The following is an 18,596-nucleotide window of genomic DNA, read 5'->3' as shown; positions in this document are numbered from 1 at the left end:
GCTGGAGGGCCTGGTGCACCCATTAATTCTCTTTCTCATTCTCTGCTTGCAAATACACAAATAAATAGTAGTAGAAAAAAAATATTTCTGAAGTGAATTAGCTGGAAGAAGGAACAAACACAAGCCCTGTCATACTATCAGCAGCTGAGAACAGAGCTGGCCTCACCAGTTTTTCAATGAAATCATCCACAGCTTGACCAGCCTTCACAAGAAGTATGATTCTCCGGGGCTTCTTCAGCTTGGAGACCATCTCCTTCAAGGACTGTGCACCAATCACTTTGGTTCCCTTTGCCTCATTAGCCAAGAAATCATCAACTTTGGAGACTGTCCGATTAAAAGCACAGACCTAGAAAGACAAAAGGCCTGTTTAGGATCTGGGACACACATGACCTTCAGACTGGGGACCAGGCAACAATGAAATGTCTATTCAGCCCAAGGTTCTAGAGATGGGTAATCTGATTTCTTTTCCTCACCCAAGTGCTGGTTGATCTCTGTGAAGTCAAGTCACCTCAACAGGAAGAAACAGCAGAGAACAGAGGCAAAGGCCAAATTACTCAGCCTAACAGGCAGAGCTTGTCACCACTGCTTAGGACTCAGAATCAAATCAAACTAGCCAGTTCCACCTGGGGTTGGTCTCCTGTCTCTGGTAATCCCAGTGTCTATGCTCATACTTGGGAAAGAGCATTAGAGCCCACTGGTGGTGGTGGAGAGGGGGTTGGGCTCTATAGTCCATCCAGCTCTGGAAGCTAAGGTAGCAGGGTCACTTGAGCCCTGAAGCTGAAGTCCAGCCTGGCAACATGGTAAAACACTGTTGCCAAAGAAAAGGAATTAACCTTCACTTTTTTGCCCTGTTCTCGCTAGGCAGATCCCAGCAGGATCTAGCTTCCTTTGTTTGTATTCATCTCTACGTAAGACACGGAACCCTCCAAGAGGCTCTTCCTGAGACTGAAGGGACAACCCTACTACACTTCTTGAGATTACAAATGTGAGTAGGCGGCGACAAAGTACACGGAACAGAAAATGTTCCGGATTCCGTGAAACCTGAAAAAAAAAAAGGGTCAACGCACAAAGAAAGGCAATGTGTCGTCGTTCCTCCCCCCCCCCCGCCACCGCCTCCCCCCACCCCGTCACTTACCACAAAGCCATGGTCATTCATGTTCAAAATTAAGTTCTGGCCCATGACAGCCAGTCCAATCAGTGCAATGTCAGCTCTGAAAGGCCAGAGAAACAACAAAGAGATATCAGGGCTATTTGACCGCTGCTGGCAGGCCGGGTGACTGGTACCCTTTCCCCATCTGCACTTGCTACGCTCGCTGGAACGCTCTGGGACAGTAAGCAGGGGACGGCCCACGGAACCCCGTTTCCTCCGATGGACTCTCGGCCACACGAAGCCTCCCCGTGCCTGTGGCCATCGGCCCTTCTGCAGGGGTCGGGCTGGCCCAGCCCTGTCCGCAGAAGGGGCGTGCGGTGGTCCCCACCGCCCCAGGCGGGCCAGCCACCCTCCACAGGTCGGTCCACGCCCTCTCCTCGAGCTCCCGGGAAGGCACGTCCGGAGCCTGCGCGGAAGATGCCGGGGCCCGGAGTTGCGGCCTGAGACCCAGGGATGCGGGGGGTCGCGGTCGTGTGGGGCGACCCCCGGGGCGGACGAGCTAGGTTAAGAGCCCGGCGGAACCCTCCACGCGCGCGCGCGCATCCCCCCCCCCCACACACACACCCTCTCCCCCGCCCGGCTCGAGTCGGCGGCGCCGTGCGGGACACTCACTCGGCCATGGCGACGGGCAGAGCGGAGCTGAAGAGGAAGAAGCAACCAGGGGAAGCGACTCTCGGCCGACAGCAGCGATGTCCGACTCCTCCGGGTCTCTGCAGGCTGAGACCGCTCGCTGCTCGGCTTTCCGGAACTGACCAATCGGAAGGGAGGGGCGGAGTTATGCCCCCTCGCCATTGGCTCCGTGCGGCGCCTGTTAGACCACCTGAGGGCAAACGGCCCCGCCCACCCCCAGGGGCCGGATCTGTGGAGCGCCGAGTTTATCGATGACGCCCTGGAGGTGCTGCCCGGGAACGCTGAGCCTGGAACTGCCTTGAGACTGTGTTGTCCGCTCCCTGGGGACCCCCGCCTGTGCGTCCCGCCTGTCGCGTCTGCAGCTCCGCAAGGAAGAGGAGCTCCTTCGCTTGGTGCATCCCTAACGATTGCAGTTGTAGTTGCACCGCACTTTACAGTTTAGAAAGCTCATGGACAGCTTTTAAAATGTATTATTTGAAAATGTATTTTGGGAGAGCGAGAGAAAATGAGCATCTAGCTTTTTTAACGTGAATACTGGGGAATCGAACCCAGGCCGACAGCACTTAACCGCTGAGGAGCCACCTCCCCCGCCCACATGGACACGTTTTGCTAGAGTTCACGGTTGCTGCCTCCCATCGCCACCATGCACTGGTCACGCAGGGCTCATGTCTCTCTCCCTTCTGAGACAGGCACCAGATCCAGTGTGATTCCCGTGCACCCGTGTTGCAGGTCAAGAAACTGCAGCAGAGAGTGGGCAGTAGATGTAGTTTTGGAGGGTGAGGAGGCCAGAATTTGAGTCTTGATTCAGACTGGTAGATCATTTCCAGTTCTGTAGGAAGCCATGTGGTGTGTACTATACTTTTGGTTTTTGTTGTTGCTGTTTGGAGGTTTGGTTTTGTTTTCCAGGTAGGGTCTCATTTAATGTATCAGGCTAACCAGGAACTCACTCTACTCCCAGGCTAGCCTGGAATTCACACAATCCTCCTACCTCTGTCTACATAGTGCTGGGATTAAAAGCATGCCTCACCAGCCCAGCCTTTTATTGTTGTTAATTTTTTAAATATTTTATTTTATTTATTTATTTGAGAGACAAAAAGAAAGGAGAGATAATGGCATGCCAGGGCCTCTAGCCATTGCAAATGAACTCAACACATGTGCCACCATGTGCGTATGGCTTACATGGGTCCTGGGTAGTAGAACCTGGGTCCTTAGGATTCTCAGGCAAGTGCCTTAAATGCTAAGCCATCTCTCCAGCCCTACTGTTTGTTTTTTACAAAAAAATTTGGGGGAGGGCTGGAGGGATGGCTTATTGGTTTAGGCGTTTGTCTGCAAAGCCAAAGGACCCAGGTTCTATTCTGCAGGACCCACCTTAGCCAGATGCACAAGGGGGTGCACGTGTCTGGAGTTTGTTTGCAGTGGCTGGAAGCCCTAGCACGCCCATTCTCTCCCTCCCTCTCTCTCTCTCTCTCTCTCTCCCTCCCTCCCTCTTTCTCTGTCAAATAAATAAAAATAAACTATTTTAAAAATATATATTTTATTTTGTGTGTGTGTGAAAGAGTGTGTAGGAGAACATCAGAGTCTCCTGCTCCTGCAAATGAACTCCAGAGGTATAGGCCACCTTGTGCGTTTGACTTTATGTGGGGAATGGAACTCTTGCCATCATGCTTGGCAAAAAAATGCCTTTAACCACTTATCCATCTCTTCAGACCTTTTTTTTTTTTAAAAAAACTTATTTTGGTCTTTTTCTTTTATTTATTTATTTATTAATTAATTTGAAAGTGACAGACAGAAAGAAAGAGACAGAGAGAGAGAGAGAATGGGTACGCCAGGGCCTCCAGCTACTGCAAAGAACTCCAGATGCATGTGCCCCCTTGTGTATCTGGCTAATGTGGGTCCTGGGGAATCGAGCCTCGAACCGGGGTCCTTAGGTTTCACAGGCAAGCGCTTAACCGCTAAGCCATCTCTCCAGCTCCAGACCCTTGATTTTGAGACAGGATCTCAGGTAACCCAGGCTGGTTCCTACTGCCTTAGCCTCTCAGTGCTGGGATTACAGGTATGTATCACTATACCCATTTGATAATAACATACCTGTTAATTTGGCAATATATATCTGCCTGATTCAGAAGACTCACCCAGTATCTTATCCTCATCCCTACGGTGATGCCTCTGTTCTGCATTCTTTTGGGAACAGGGCCCACCTACACATCCTATTACACATACAAACTTTTTAAAATTTTGTCTTTTTGTTTTGTTTTTTCAAGACAGGGTTTCATTTTAGTCCAAACTAACCTGGAACTCACTCTGTAGTTCTAGGCTGCCCTAGAACTCACAGGGATTCTTCTACCTCTGCCTCCCAAGTGCTGGAATTAAAGGGACAATTCCCCCTGCCCCCCAAGGGAGAGTCTTGCTCTAACCTAGGCTGACTCAGTAGTCTCAGGTTGCTTTGAACTCACATCAATCCTCCTTCTGACTCCTGAGTGCTGGGATTAAAGGCATGTGCCACCACGCAGCAGGCTTCCCCGCCACCCCACCAGGTCATTATGTAGTCTCAGGGTGGCCTCGAACTCATGACAATCCTCCTATCTCTGTCTCCCGAGTACTGAGATTAAAGGCGTGTGCCATCACTCCCAGCTTCTGTCTTCTTTTTTTTTTTTTTTCTTTTTGAGATAGGTTTTCTTATCTGCCAGGCTAGCCTTTACCTCACTATATAGCAGAGGATGACCGTGAACTTCTGATCCTCCTGCCTTTCCCTCTTGAGCTCTGGAATTACAGGTTTGAGTCACTATGATCACTTCCAGCTTATGTGGTGCTCAGGATTCAACCCAGAGCATCATGCTTGTAAAACAAGCACTCTTCCAACCGAGCTACTTCCCCAATCCCACTTGTTTCTGGTTTTGGAATGTTTCTCACCGAGTTGCCTAAACTATCCTAGAGCTCCTAGGCTTCAACAGTTCTCTACCTCTCAAGTAGCTGGGACAACAAAAGCCTCTCACGGATTGCAATGACTGCTGTTTTTCCTGAACATCCCAGTGCAATGTCATGGTCCTCAGGCTGAGCTTTGGTCCTAGGAGCCATGACAACTAGCCAGGCCGGAAGAACAGCTCTCCCCACATGATGATCCCCAGGTGATAAGTGGCTGGAAGCCTGTCTTCTTCACTATCCTCACTGTATAAGACAAGGAGGCATCTCTGCCCCATTCCTCAGCCTCATTGCTCTGCAGAGGCACAATTTTTGGTTCCTGAGAAGGGCCCTGGATGCTGTTTTGGCTGTTCTTCATGCTTCATCCTGCGGGAGCTTACCAACTCGCAGGCTGGCTGGCTGGCTTTCTTTCATTTTGTTTTGTTTTGAATTGGTTTTTTGAGGTAGGATTTTGCTCTAGCCCAGGCTGACCTGGAATTCACCATATAGTCTTAGTGTGGCCTCTATCTCACAGCGATCCGCCTACATCTGCTTCCAGTGTTGGGATTAAAGGCGTGTGCCACCTCACCTGGCTGCAATCGTAATTTACAAGAAGCTTCCCTACTTCCTCCGGCAAATTGGTGCTCTTAGCCTGGTGCATGTCGTTGCCTGTTTCTGTCTCCATCTCTTTCTAGGCTAGTAAATATGAGTGGACAACAACCAGATTCTTTTTTTAAAAATATTTTTGTTTATTTATTTGAGAGAGAGGGAGAGAGAGAGAGAGAGAATGGGCATGCCAGAGCCTCCTGCTGAAAATTCACTCCAGACACATGTGCCACCTTGTGCATCTGGCTTATGTGGATCCTGGGAAATTGAACCTGGGTCCTTTGGCTTTTCAGGCAAGTACCTTAATCACTAAGCTATCTTTTCAGCCCCAACAGCCAGATTATTAATGCACAAGTTCTTGGAGCTAGGAAGATGGCTTAGTAGTTGATGGTGCTTGCTTACAAAGCCTGACAGTCTGGGTTTGATTCCTCAGTACCCATGTAAAGCCAGAAGCTCAATGTGGTGCATGTGTCTGGAGTTTTTTTTTTTTAGCAGCAGGAGGTCCTGGTCACCCATTTTCTCTTTCTCTCTCTCTCTGCAAATATTTTGTTGCTGTTGCTGTTTTTGTTTCTCGAGGTAGTAAAGGCATGTGCCACCACGCCCAGCTAAAAAGCAAGTTCTTAAGTGTATTTCTATCATAGCTATATGTTCTGCACATAGTAGTCATAAATATTGGTGGCAAATGTCTGGTTTATACCAGCTCCCCCCCATTCTTTTAGGGTGCTGAGGATCAAACCCAGGCCCACGTGCATGTTAGGTAAGTGCCATACCTCTGAGCCATATCTCTTGCCCTACACACCAGTTTCAGTCTTTCTTGCTGTCCCACTTCCTTGCTTCCTTCCCTCCATTCTTTTCCTTCAAGACAGGATTTCACTCTGTAAACTACCAAGCCGAGAACTCAACGTAATTCTCTTGCCTCCACCTCCCAAATCCTGGGATTATAGGCATAAACCACCATGTCTAGATCATACACTAGTTTCTTAAGAGGGGCATTGTTCATTCAAATGGTTCTGAAATAAGAATTGGAGCCAGGGGCTGGAGAGATGGCTTAGGGGTTAAGGCTCTTGCCTGCAAAGCCTAAGGACCCAGGTTTGATTCCCTAGTACCCATGTAAGCCAGATGCAGTGGTGCATGTGTCTGGAGTTCATTTGCAGTGGCTAGAGGTGTCTGGTGCACCTATTCTCTCTCTCTCTCAAATGAATAAATAAAATAAAAAATTTGAAAAAGAACTTTTTTTTTTTTTTCAAGGTAGGGTCTCACTTTAGCCCAGGTTTGATAGCACACATCTTTTCTTCCCCCCCCCCCCAAGATAGGGTCTTACTCTAGCCCAGGCTGACCTGGAATTCACCCTTGTAGTCTCAGGGTGGCCTTGAACTCACAGCAATCCTCCTACCTCTGCCTCCTGAGTGCTGGGATTAAAAGTATGCACCACCATGCCTGGCATAACACATATCCTTAATCCTAGCAGTTGGGAGGCACAGGTAGGAGAACTGGTGTGAGTTTGAGGCCAGGCTAGAACTACAGAATGAGTTCCAGGTCAGCCTGGACAAGAATGAGACTCTACTTTGGAAAACCAAAAAAAAAAAAAAAAAAAAAAGAACTGGCAGAGTAGCTTAACTGGTAGACAGCTTGTTTAGCATGTACGAAGTCCTGGGTTTGATACTCAATACCAAATAAACCAGACATGATCATACATTCATGTAACCTCTTGGAAAGTAGCGGCAGGAAGATCAGAAATTCAAGGTCATCCTCAGCTACAAACTGAGTTTGATACATGAGACTTTATTTACAAATAAATAAATACATGTTGGTATAGAATGGCCTGAATTCCAATTTTTCTTCTGGCATAGTTATGAAGAGTAATTCCTTTCACTCTCAAAATTGATCTGATTAGAATTGTCACCCTGCTTGAAAAATTATATTGCAACTTCACAACATAGTCCCTTGAAGTGTGTAGATAGATAGATAGATTTTTTTTTTTTTTTTTTTTTTTGGTTTTTCAAGGTAGGGTTTCACTCTTTACCCCAGGCTGACCTGCAATTCACTATGTAGTCTCAGGGTGGCCTTGAACTCACAGAGATTCTCCTACCTCTGCTTCCCGAGTGCTGGGACTAAATGCCTGTACCAGCATGCCTGGCTGAGGTACTATAACCCGCACATTATAGGTACATATTGAATAATTTTTGATTGATATGGATATGTAACAGTCACAATCCAGTTTTCAGACAATTCTGCTGCCCAGGGTTTCCTTAGCTTGTTCATGGTCACGCCTCTGCTCCCCTTCCAGCCCCGGGCGACCTCTGACCAACTTTGTTTGTTCATCTTTGCCAGATGTGGTGGCGCATGCCTTTAATCCCAGCACTCAGGGGGCAGAGGTAGGAGAATTGCCGTGAGTTTGAGGCCACCCTGAGAATACAGAGTGAATTCCAGGTCAGCCTAGACTAAAGTGAAATCCTACCTCGAAAAACCAAACCAAAACAAAACAAAAAAAGTTCATCTTTGACTTTTCTAGATATTTCATATACATGGAATAAAACACATATATATTTTTTTGTTCTGGAGCTTTCATTTAACCTGCTGAGGTTGTGACAGTACATTATCTTTTTTTTTTTTTTTTTGTATGTTTGTGTCCTGGCTGAAAAGCCATAGACCCCAGAATTTCTCTTCCCCAAGCTGGGTCACAGGAACTCTAATTAGCACCAGCCTTTCTGTGTTGAAGTCAGCCTTCCAGGAGTTCGGACCTACCTTGTCTAAGAGAGGAGAAGACCTTCCTGATTACAGAAGGGGTGCTGTCTCAGGTACTGGGGATAGAAAGCTGCAAAGAGGACAACAGGCCTTGCTTGCTGGGTGTTGCAGTCCGGTTTGCATTGCTGTTAGAAATCACCCAACCAAGAGCAGCTTCTGGGAAAAAGAGATTTATTTTGGCTTACAGGCTTGAGGGGAAGCTCCACGATGGCAGGGGAAAACAATGACATGAGCAGAGGGTGGACATCACCCCCTGGCCAACATAAGGTGGACCACAGCAACAGGAGGGTGTGCCAAACACTGGCAAGGGAAAACTGGCTTTAATACCCATAAGCCCGCCCCCAACAATACACTCCCTCCAGGAGGCATTAATTCCCAAATCTCCATCAGCTGGGAACCTAGCATTCAGAACAACTAGGTTTATGGGGGACACCTGAATCAAACCACCACACTGGGTTACTGGGTTCTGTGTGTTAGCATTAGATCAGACCCTTTTGGTCCAATCATATCTCGACACAGTTGTCCATGCTTCCATCATGTCTATAAGATGATGTCCCCATAAGAAAACCAAAAGGATGTGGTGTAGAGAACTCGAGGCCATCTGAACTCATGGAGGGTGGTGTGCCCAAGAAGACATGGAAGCTTTGGGCCCCTGTCCCTATTTCTTTTCTTTCTTTTTTTTCTCTGAGGTAGGGTCTCACTCTAGGTCAGGCTGACCTGGAATTCACTTTGTAGTCTCAGGGTGGCCTCGAACTCAGGGCGATCCTCCTACCTCTGCCTCCCAAGTGCTGGGCTTAAAGGCATGCACCACCACACCTTTCTAGATTTATTTTTATTTATTTGAGATAGAGGGAGAGATTTGAGATAGCCTTTATTTGAGATAGAGGGAGAAAGAATGCGTGTGTGTGTCCACCTGTCCCTATTTCTTGTCCAGTGATGAAGACCTTTATCCTTTGAAATATCCTTCATTATACATCAGAGAATGTGTTTCCCCAAGTACTGTGAGCTTGAACAAAAGAATCCAACCCAAGGAGGGCCTTGATTTTTAGCCAGTCAGAGGAGCAGGAGACACATCCTGCGGCTTGCAGTTGGCATCTGAAGTGGGAGGTCAGCCTTGAGGACTGAGGCCTCTACCTGGGAGACCTGATGCTCCCTCCAAGTACACAGCATCAGAATCCAAAAGTTAGTGGAAATTCAGCTGGTGAACGCTGTAGAGTTGCTGGTGTTGTGTGTGGGGAACCCCCCTCAACTGGGGTCACAAATGACCTGAATTGTGCAAGTACAATAGGACAGAAAGTCAGGGTCTGGTGTTTCCAGAGAGGCTCATCTATGTGGTATGGATGAGTCTTTTTTTTGTTTTGTTTTGTTTTTCAAGGTAGGGTCTCATTCTAACCTGGGCTGACCTGGAATTCACTATGTAGTCTCAGGGTGGCCTCGAACTCATGCAATCCTCCTACCTCTGCCTCCCGAGTTCTGGGATTAAAGGCGTGTGCCACCACGCCCGGCTATGAGTCATTTTTTAAAAAATATCTTATTTATTTATTTTATTTGCAAGAAGAGAGGCAGAGAGAAGAGAGAGAGAGAGAGAGAGAGAGAGAGAGAGAGAGGGAGAATGGGTGCCCTAAGGCCTCTAGCTGCTGCAAAGAACTCCAGACACATGCCATCTCTCCAGCTTGAGTCATTTCTTTTTATTGCAGAGTTTTATGTCATTATATAAAACCATAATTTGTTTATCCACTTATCTGGTCATTTGGTCATAGACATGTCTATCTGGTTTGGGCAGTAAAACAAATTATAGGCCGAGTGTGGTGGCACACACCTTTAATCCCAGCACTCGGGAAGCAGAGGTGGGAGGACCACCATAAGTTTGAGGCCACCCTGAGACTACATAGTGAAGTCCAGGTCAGCCTGGGCTAGAGTGAAACCCTATCTCAAAAAACCAAAAAAGAAAGAAAGAAAGAAAAGAAATTATTATAGTTCTAGTCTTGAAATTAAGTTGCTGGGCAGGCATGTAAATTTCAGTCTTGGATAGATACTTAAGAGTGCAGGGCTGGAGAGATGGCTTAGCAGTTAAGGTGCTTGTAGGCAAGTGCTAAGACTAAGCCAAAGGACCCAGGTTTGATTCTCCAGGACCCACGTAAGCCTGATGCACAAGGTGGCACATGCATCTGGGGTTGGTTTGTAGTGGCTGGAGGTGCCCATTCTATCTGCCTCTTTCTCTTTTTCAAATAAAGATAAATTATATACATATATTCTTAAATATTTTATGTTTATTTATTGATTTATTTGACAGAGAAAGAGGGAGAGAGAGAGAGAATGGGCACGCCAGGGCCTCTAGCCACTGCAAATGAACTCCAGACATGTGCTCCCTTGTGCATCTGGCTAATGTGGGCCCTGGGGAATTGAACCAGGGTCCTTTGGCTTTGCAGGCAAATACTTAACTGCTAAGCCATCCCTCCAGCCCTATTTATGGTTATTTGAGGTAGGGTCTCACTACAGTTCAGGTTGGCCTGGGATTCACTATGTAGTCTCAGGGTGGCCGTGAACTCACGGCAATCCTCCTACATCTGCCTCCTGAGTGCTGGGATTAAAGTTGTGTGCCACCACGCCCAGCTAAAAAGTATGTATGTGTGTGTGTTCGCGTGTGCGTGTATGTGTGTGTGTGTGTGTGTATATACATATACATACACACATACACACACACGCATATATATGTATATGCATATATATTTGTTTATTCAAAAAGAGTGCAGGTCTGGAGAAATGGCTTAGTGGTTAAGGTGCTTGCCTATGAAGCCTAAGGATCTAGGTTCAAGTCTCCAGGTCCCATGTAAACCAGATGCACATGGTGGCGTATGCATCTGGAGTTTCATTTGCAGTGGCTACAGGACCTGGCGTGCCCATTCTCTCTGTCTCTCTCTCTTACACACACACACACACACACACACACACACACACACACACACACTTCCTCTATCTCAAATAAATAAAAATAAATCTAGCCAGGTGTGGTGGCACACACCTTTAATCCCAGGACTTGGGAGGCAGAGGTAGGAGGATCACTGTGAGTTCGGGGCACCCTGAGACTACATAGTAAATTCCAGGTCAGCAAGAGTGAGACCCTACCTCGAAAAAAACCAAAAAAGCATATTTTTTAGTATAGGGATCCATTTCCTCACTCCTTTGTGCTATATTGTCACACATATCCTTACTATATGTTAACAGCTTATTAGTTTTATTTTCTTTTTCATTTTTCTAGGGTAGGGTCTTAATCTAGCATAGGCTGAACTGGAATTTACTACATAGTCTCAGGGTGGCCTTGAACTCATGACAATCCTCCTACCTCTGCCTCCTAAGTGTTGGAATTAAAGGTGTGTGCCACTACACCAGCTTTATTTAATATATTTATATATTTGAGAGGTAGAGAGAAAATGGGCACACCAGGGCTCCTACTGCACACAAACTCCAGATGCATGTGCCATTTTGTGTGTCTGGCCTTATGTGGGTACTAGGATATAGAATCTGGGCCAGCAGGCTTTTCCAGCAAGTGCCTTTAACCACTGCACTATCTCTCTAGACCTGATGTTATAAGTAGTTTGTAAACAATCTTGTGATTCTTTTTGTTTTTGTTTTGTTTTGCAGTGCTGTGGGTCAAACTAAGGGCCTTGTGCATGCTAGGTGAGCACTTACTAAACTAAATCTCCTGCTGTGACAAACTAGCTTTCAAAAATTTAAACAAGCCAGGCGTGATGGCGCACGTCTTTCATCCTGGCACTCGGGAGGCAGAGGTAGGATAGCCATGAGTTTGAGGCTACCCTGAAACTACAGAGTGAATTCCAGGTCAGCCTGGGCTAGAGTGAGATGCTCCCTCAAAAAAATAAAAATAAAAATAAAAAAGGTCTGGAGAGATTGATTAGTGGTTAAGTGGAAAAGCCAAAGGACTCAGGTTCAATTCCTCAGGACCCATGTTAGCCAGATGCACAAGGTGGCACATGCATCTGGAGTTCATTTGCAGTGGCTGGAGGCCCTGGAGCACCCATTCTGTCTCCGTCTGCCTCTCAAATAATAAATAAATAAATAAAAACTGAAAAAGAAAAAACAAAACAAAATGACAACAACAACAAAAAGAAACAGTGTTTCATGTAGCTCAGGCTGGCCTTCTGCTTCTCCCTCCCTCCTGAGTGCTAGGGTTTATCAGTGTGTGCCACAACACCTGTTTTTTTGTTTTGTTTTCAAATATTTTACTTTTACTTATTTGCCAGAGAAAGAGGGAGAGAGAGAGGGTTGAAGGAGAGAATGGGAGCACCAGGGCCTTCAGCCACTATAAATGAACTCCAGACACATGCACCCCCTTGTGCATCTGGTGAACATGGGTCCTGGGGAATTGAACCTTGGTTCTTTGGCTTTGCAGGCAAATGCCTTAACTGCTAAGCCATCCCTCCAGCCCAACACCTGGTTTGATGTGGTGCTGAGATCAAGCCCAGCGCTTTGTGCATGCTAGGCAAGTACTCTACTAATTGAGCCCTAGTGCCAGCCCCACACCAACGTTCATCCTAGGTGATGTGCTAAGACGCTGCCTGGGATAAGTTGACTTTCCCAGCCAACTAGTGGCAGAACTGAACTTTAACCCAGGTCCAGATGAAGCCAAGCCCAGCACTCTTTCCTAACAGGATCAGCAGGATACAGTCATGCCTACTCATAACTTCTGTTCCCAGTGAAACTGACTATATCTGTGTCCTGGAGATTCTGTGTCCTGGAGATGTTTAGCTAACTTTAAATGGACACTGAATTGAAATTTTCATTGACACGTTTTGGAGAATTCTGGATGTCTCAAGAGGACCTTGGCAACAGACACACCTTTCACTTTTTTCCCCCCTCCCTCCTCCCTTCTTTTCTTTCTCTTTCTTCTTTCGTTTTTTCCTAGGCTAACCTGGAACTCACACTGCAGCCCAGGCTGGCTTTCAACTCACAGTAATCCTCCTACCTCAGACTCCCTCCTGAGTGCTGGGATTATAGGTGTGAGCCACCACTTACATGTTTCAGCTTTGTGGCAATTACTTCCTCTTTCTGTGGGTTCACTTACAAGGAAAGTCTGCCCTCAGATCTTGCTACAGGAACAAATTGATTGCTTTAGTCTGAGATTTAGCAAAGGAGAAATTGTGCTGAGTCAATGTGACTAAACAGCTGGACTTCCCTAAGTTGCCACCTACAGACTTGCCGTAAGCATGCTTTTAGATGCATTGACCTGCAGTTTCAAGAAAATACTCCAAGTGCTTTATGTTGATGCTTAATACTTAATTCACTTAAGAAACGTTCTGGTTTAACCTAATGCCCCATCAAGCAAAAATGTGAATTCTACAACATAGCCAGCCCTCTGACAGTGTTGGCAGGAGGAATATAAGTTCAAGGCTAGTCTAGGCTATATATAGACACCCTCAAAAAATAAAGGGCTGCAAGTGTGTGGCTCAGTGGTAGAGTACCTGCCTAGTATGTGCAAGGCTCTGGGGTTTAATCCCCAGTACTTAAAAAAAAACACCAAACAAAAATATCCAGTCCTCTGAGCAAATCCTCTTGGGGTGGAGCCCTTTTGTTTTACATTCAAGAGGGTGTGTAAGCAATGAACTAGTTGGTACAGATTTGAACATGTCAGCCCTGCCACTCACTTGCTGTGTTATTTCCTGTAACTGGACTTGAGTAGCTGGATGCATGCTAAGGACAAAGCAATTTTGAACAAAAGATACAGACTATGGGGCTGGAGAGACAGCTTAGCAGTTAAGGTTGGAGGACCTGGCGCACCCATTCTCTCTCTCTCTCTCAAATAAATAAATAAAAATAAAAATATTAAAAAATTAGAGGGTGAAGAGCTGGCTTAGCATTTAAAGCATTTGCCTACAAAGCCAAAGGACCCAGGTTCAATTCCCCAGGATCCACATAACACAGATGCACAATGGGGTGCATGAATCTCGAGTTGGTTTGTAGTGACTAGAGGCCCTGATGCACCTATTCTCTCTCTACCTTTCTTTCTCAAAAAATAAGTCAATAAAATATTTTTTTAAAAAAGAGAGACTAGGGCTGGACAGATGGCTTTGTGGTTAAGTGCTTGCCTGTGAAGCCTAAGGACCCCAGTTGGAGGCTCAATCCCCCAAGACCCATATTAGCCAGATGCACAAGGGGGCACATGCATCTGGAGTTCATTTGCAGTGGCTGGAGGCCCTGGCACGGCCATTCTCTCTCTCTCTCTCTCAAATAAATAAATAAAAATAAATAACAACAAAAAGATGGATCCCCACTTTATAAAGAAAAAAAATAGAGACTAGCGGGTGTGGCGGCGCACGCCTTTAATCCCAGCACTTGTGAGGCAGAGGTAGAAGGATCGCCATGAGTTCAAGGCCACCCTGAGACTACATAGTGAGTTCCAGGTCAGCCTGGACTAGAGTGAGACCCTACCTCAACAATAACAACAACAAAATAGATACTATGTATCCAAAAACCAGGGGCAGAGATTCTCAGAGTAACTACAAAGGGGTGTGCTGGGACAGGGAGTTACTAAAGGAGATTGCAAAACTCCCCAGCCAAGCAAAAGAGGAACGTCAAGGAAAATCAGAAAACTGAAGAATAAAGATAACGTGTGTCCAGTTCCTTGGGACTGCCTGACTCTCCTGCTCTGGGCGTGGAGAGACATCGTGGCTCTGTATGAGATCTAGGCACAGGCACAACCAGCTTTGAGAACTAACTAAAGGATGATCATCCCCTCAGAACTGCAAATCTAGCAGAGATTAAGAAAGACATGGTCTGCCAATGCCTAGAGCTCAGGCAGGTAAAATCTACTCTGGTTTCAGATCCTTGCCAGCTCTGGTGATTTCTCCTTCTGGTTCTCCACTCCTGTTTTCCCTCCCAGAGCACTCATCCTAGTGAGCACATGGACATGCTAGGGTCTCTGTTTAAAATAAACACCTCCCTTTGGCCTGTGTCTCCTTACAGTTAACTTACTTCTTCTTCTTCTTCTTTTTTTTTCAAGGTAGGATCTCACTCTAGCCCAGGCTGACCTGGAATTCACTCTGTAATCTCACTCTCGATGATCCTCCTACCTCTGCTTCTGAGTGCTGGGATTCAAGGCCACCCTGAGACTACAGAGTGAATTTCAGGTCAGCCTGGGCTAGAGTGAGACCCTACCTCAAAAAAAAAAAAATTAAATTAAAAAAAAAAGGGCTGGAGAGATGGCTTAGGGGTTTAAGTCTTGCTTGCAAAGCCAAATGAGCCAGGCTCAATTCCCCAGGACCCACATAAGCCATATGCACTTTATTATTATTATTTTGTTCCTTCTTTTATTTATTTATTTTTTCTCTTTGTTTTTTTGAGGTAGGGTCTCACTCTTAGCCCAGGCTGACCTGGAATTCACTATGGAGTCTCAGGGTGGCCTCAAACTCACGGCAACCCTCCTACCTCTGCCTCCCGAGTGCTGGGATTAAAGGTGTGCACCACCATACCCAGCTCCATCCATAGATTTTGAGGCCAGCATTAGTTATATAGTGATATCATGTCTCACACACACACAAAAAAAACCAAACTATTTTTCCTGGAACCTACCCTTAGATTTTCTTGGCACTCCTCACGGAACTACCCTGATCACCAGTGACCTTGCTGGGACTTCTGATGCCTTCTCACACAGGAAATATGCTCTATTCTGGAACCTTCTGTGAGTTTGGAAGGAACCCTTAGGCATGGGTAGCCCAGCTATTTCTTCCCTGCCTGAGAATTTCTGTTGCTTTTAGGATTCTCACTGCATTGTTCCTCCTTACTCTTGCTGCTAGAAGAGCAGCCCCAGTGGTGTTTCCTCAAAGGTCACCAGAAGGGGGGCTGGAAAGATGGTTTAGCAGTTAAACACTTGTCTGTGAGGCCTAAGGACCCTAGTTTGAGGCTCGATTCCCCAGGACCCACGTTAGCCAGATGCACAAGGGGGCGCACGTGTCTGGAGTTCGTTTGCAGTGGCTGGAAGCCTTAGCGCACCCATTCTCTCTCTCTCTCTCTCTGTAACTCTCAAATAAATAAAAATAAAACAAAAAAATTAAAAACAAAATTACTAGGAGGGTAATCTTGTTGGGTGTGGTGATACAAATTTGTAATCCCAGCATTTAGACACTGAGGCAGGAAGAGGGTGAATTTAAAGCCTATCTGGGCTAGACCCTTTCTCTAAAATAAGGACAGAAAGAAGAAGAGGGAGGAAGGAAGAAGTTAATGAAGAAAAGGAGGTCAGGCAGATTACAAGCTCCACCACAGATTTATTTTGGGTTGGAGGTGTAGTTCGGGGACAGAGAGCTTGTCTGGCAGGGTTCAATACCTGGTGCTGCAAACCAAGCCATAGTTTAATTTCTTTCTTTCTTTTTCTTTTCTTTTTTTTTTTTGGTTTTTCAAGGTAGGGTCTCACTCTAGCCCAGGCTGACCTAGAATTCACTCTTTAGTCTTAGGGTGGCCTTAAACTCAGGCAATTCACTACCTCTGCCTCCCGCGTGCTGGGATTAAAAGTGTGTGCCACCACACTGGGCTTTTTTTTTAATCTTATATATACATTTACATTTTTATTATATATATATGTATATATACACACACACACGCATACATAAAGAGAGGGAGGGAGGGAGAGAGAGAGAGGGGGGGGGGGGAGAGGGTGAGTGTGTGTGTGTGTGTGTATGTGGTTTCTTGAGGTAGGGTCTCACTTGAGCCCAGGCTGACCTGGAATTCACTATGTAGTTTCAGGGCAGCCTCGAACTCATGGTGATCCTCCTACCTCTGCCTCCCAAGTGCTGGGATTAAAGGTGTGTACCACCACACCCAGCTATTTTTTTAAAATTTTAAATAATTTTATTTATTTGCAGAGAGAATAGAAGAGAAACAGACAGAATGGGTGTGCCCGGGTCTCCAGCTGCTCCAAACAAACTCCATATGCATGTACCACTTTGTGCAACTGGCTTTATGTGGGTACTGGGAAATTGAACCTAGTTCATTAGGCTTTTTAGGCAAGCGACTTAATCACTAAGCCATCTCTCCTGTTCCCTAAATGAGAATTTTAGCAGGTGATTCTAATGAATCTTCCTTCTTTTCCTCTTCCTCCTCTTTTTTTTCTTTTATTTTTGTGGAGTTTAAAGGTAAAGTTTTATGCTAGCCCGTGAAGCCCAGGTTGGCCTTGAACTCAGTGATCCTCCTACTTCAGCCTCCCAAGTGCTGGGTTGTAGATGTGATCCACCACCCCCAGCCTGATTCCCATGAATCTTCAAAGTTCCAGTGGTAGCTGGGCATGGTGGCGCATGTCTTTAGTCCCAGCACTCGAAAAGCAGAGGTAGGAGGATAATCAAGGGTTTAAGGCCACTCTGAGATTACATAGTGAAGTTCAGGTCAGCCTGGGCTAGAGCAAAACCCTAACTCAACCCCCGCCCCCAAAAAAAGTTCCAGCGGTGTGGGGTGGGGGTGGGGGAAGAGAATGTAGCTCAATTGGTGGAGCATGAGCAAAGCCCAGTACCACATAAACCAGGTGTAGTGGCACATGCCTATAATATCAGCATTTACAGACAAGAGAATCAGCAGTTCAATGTCATCCTTAGTGACACAGCCAATTTGAGGCTAGCCGGGGCTAAATGAGAAAAAAAAAATCAAACAACTCCTGAGGCTCAGGGTTAGATGACCTATTTGGGCACAACCTCATCCACATCCTCTGCTAGTAGATGTATCAGTAATGCAGGTCTCCCTTATTCTTTTGTGTATTTTTGGGTTTCAGGTTAATATAATGCCATTCAGTGACTCCCTCAAACTTCCTGTTGACAAAACCTGTGGTCAGTTCTTGTTTGGGGCCCATGAATGTCACTGGATGTGGCAATCAAATCCTTCCTCTTCTGGCTGAAGGGGAGGCTAAGTAGATATGCAAGTAGAGTGGCAGAATACTCAGGGTAGAAAGGTCTAAGCAGGGTCAAGATAAGGAAGGAGAGAGGACAGAGTGGAGAGAGGATTCATCCAAATTAAAGATGTTATGAATAAGCCATATGAAAACCTACTTCTTTGCTAGCTAAAAAATATACATGATGGGCTGGAGAGATGGCTTAGCAGTTAAGGCACTTGCCAGTGAAGTTCAAGGACTCATGTTCGACTCTCCAGGTCCCACATAAGCCAGACACACAAGGTGACACAAGCACTGCAAGGCTGCACATGTGCACAAGGTGGCACATGTGTCTGGAGTTCAATTACAGTGGCTGGAGGCCCTGGACCACCAATTCCTTCTCTCTTTATCTCTTGCTTCTCCCATAAAAAAAAAAAAAAAAAGCCACCTAGCTGGGCGTGGTGGTACATGCCTTTAATCCCAGCACTGAGGAGGCAGAGGTAGGAGGATCCCCATGAGTTCAAGGCCACCCTGAGACTACAGAGTGAATTCCAGGTCAGCCTGGGCTCAAGTGAGACCCTGCCTCAAAAAAACAAAAAAAAACCAAAAAAACCCACAAAAACAAACAACAAAAGAGTTTGGGGCTGGAGAGATGGTTTAGCAGTTAAGGTGCTTGCCTGCAAAGCTTAAGGACCCAGGTTT

General features: G+C 46.2%; 1 protein-coding gene across 1 annotated transcript in view; it reads right to left on the bottom strand.

Annotated features, from left to right (window-relative positions):
* Pgd (phosphogluconate dehydrogenase) overlaps positions 1-1,907 on the bottom strand; it is a 34,735-nt gene extending 32,828 nt beyond the window's left edge. Inside the window, exons 1-3 of the mRNA XM_004657658.3 lie at positions 1,763-1,907; positions 1,136-1,211; positions 167-346 (exon numbers count right to left, since the gene is read on the bottom strand). Of these exons, the coding sequence (XP_004657715.1) occupies positions 167-346; positions 1,136-1,211; positions 1,763-1,770 (264 nt within the window). The 5' untranslated portion in view covers positions 1,771-1,907. The remainder of the gene's footprint in view (positions 1-166; positions 347-1,135; positions 1,212-1,762) is intronic.
* Positions 1,908-18,596: the final 16,689 nt, after the last annotated feature.

Source organism: Jaculus jaculus, chromosome 5 (assembly GCF_020740685.1).
Source record: "Jaculus jaculus isolate mJacJac1 chromosome 5, mJacJac1.mat.Y.cur, whole genome shotgun sequence".
Taxonomy (NCBI): Eukaryota; Metazoa; Chordata; class Mammalia; order Rodentia; family Dipodidae; genus Jaculus; species Jaculus jaculus.
The sequence above is the reverse complement of the archived record's forward strand: the minus strand, read 5'-3'. Positions and strand labels throughout refer to the sequence as shown.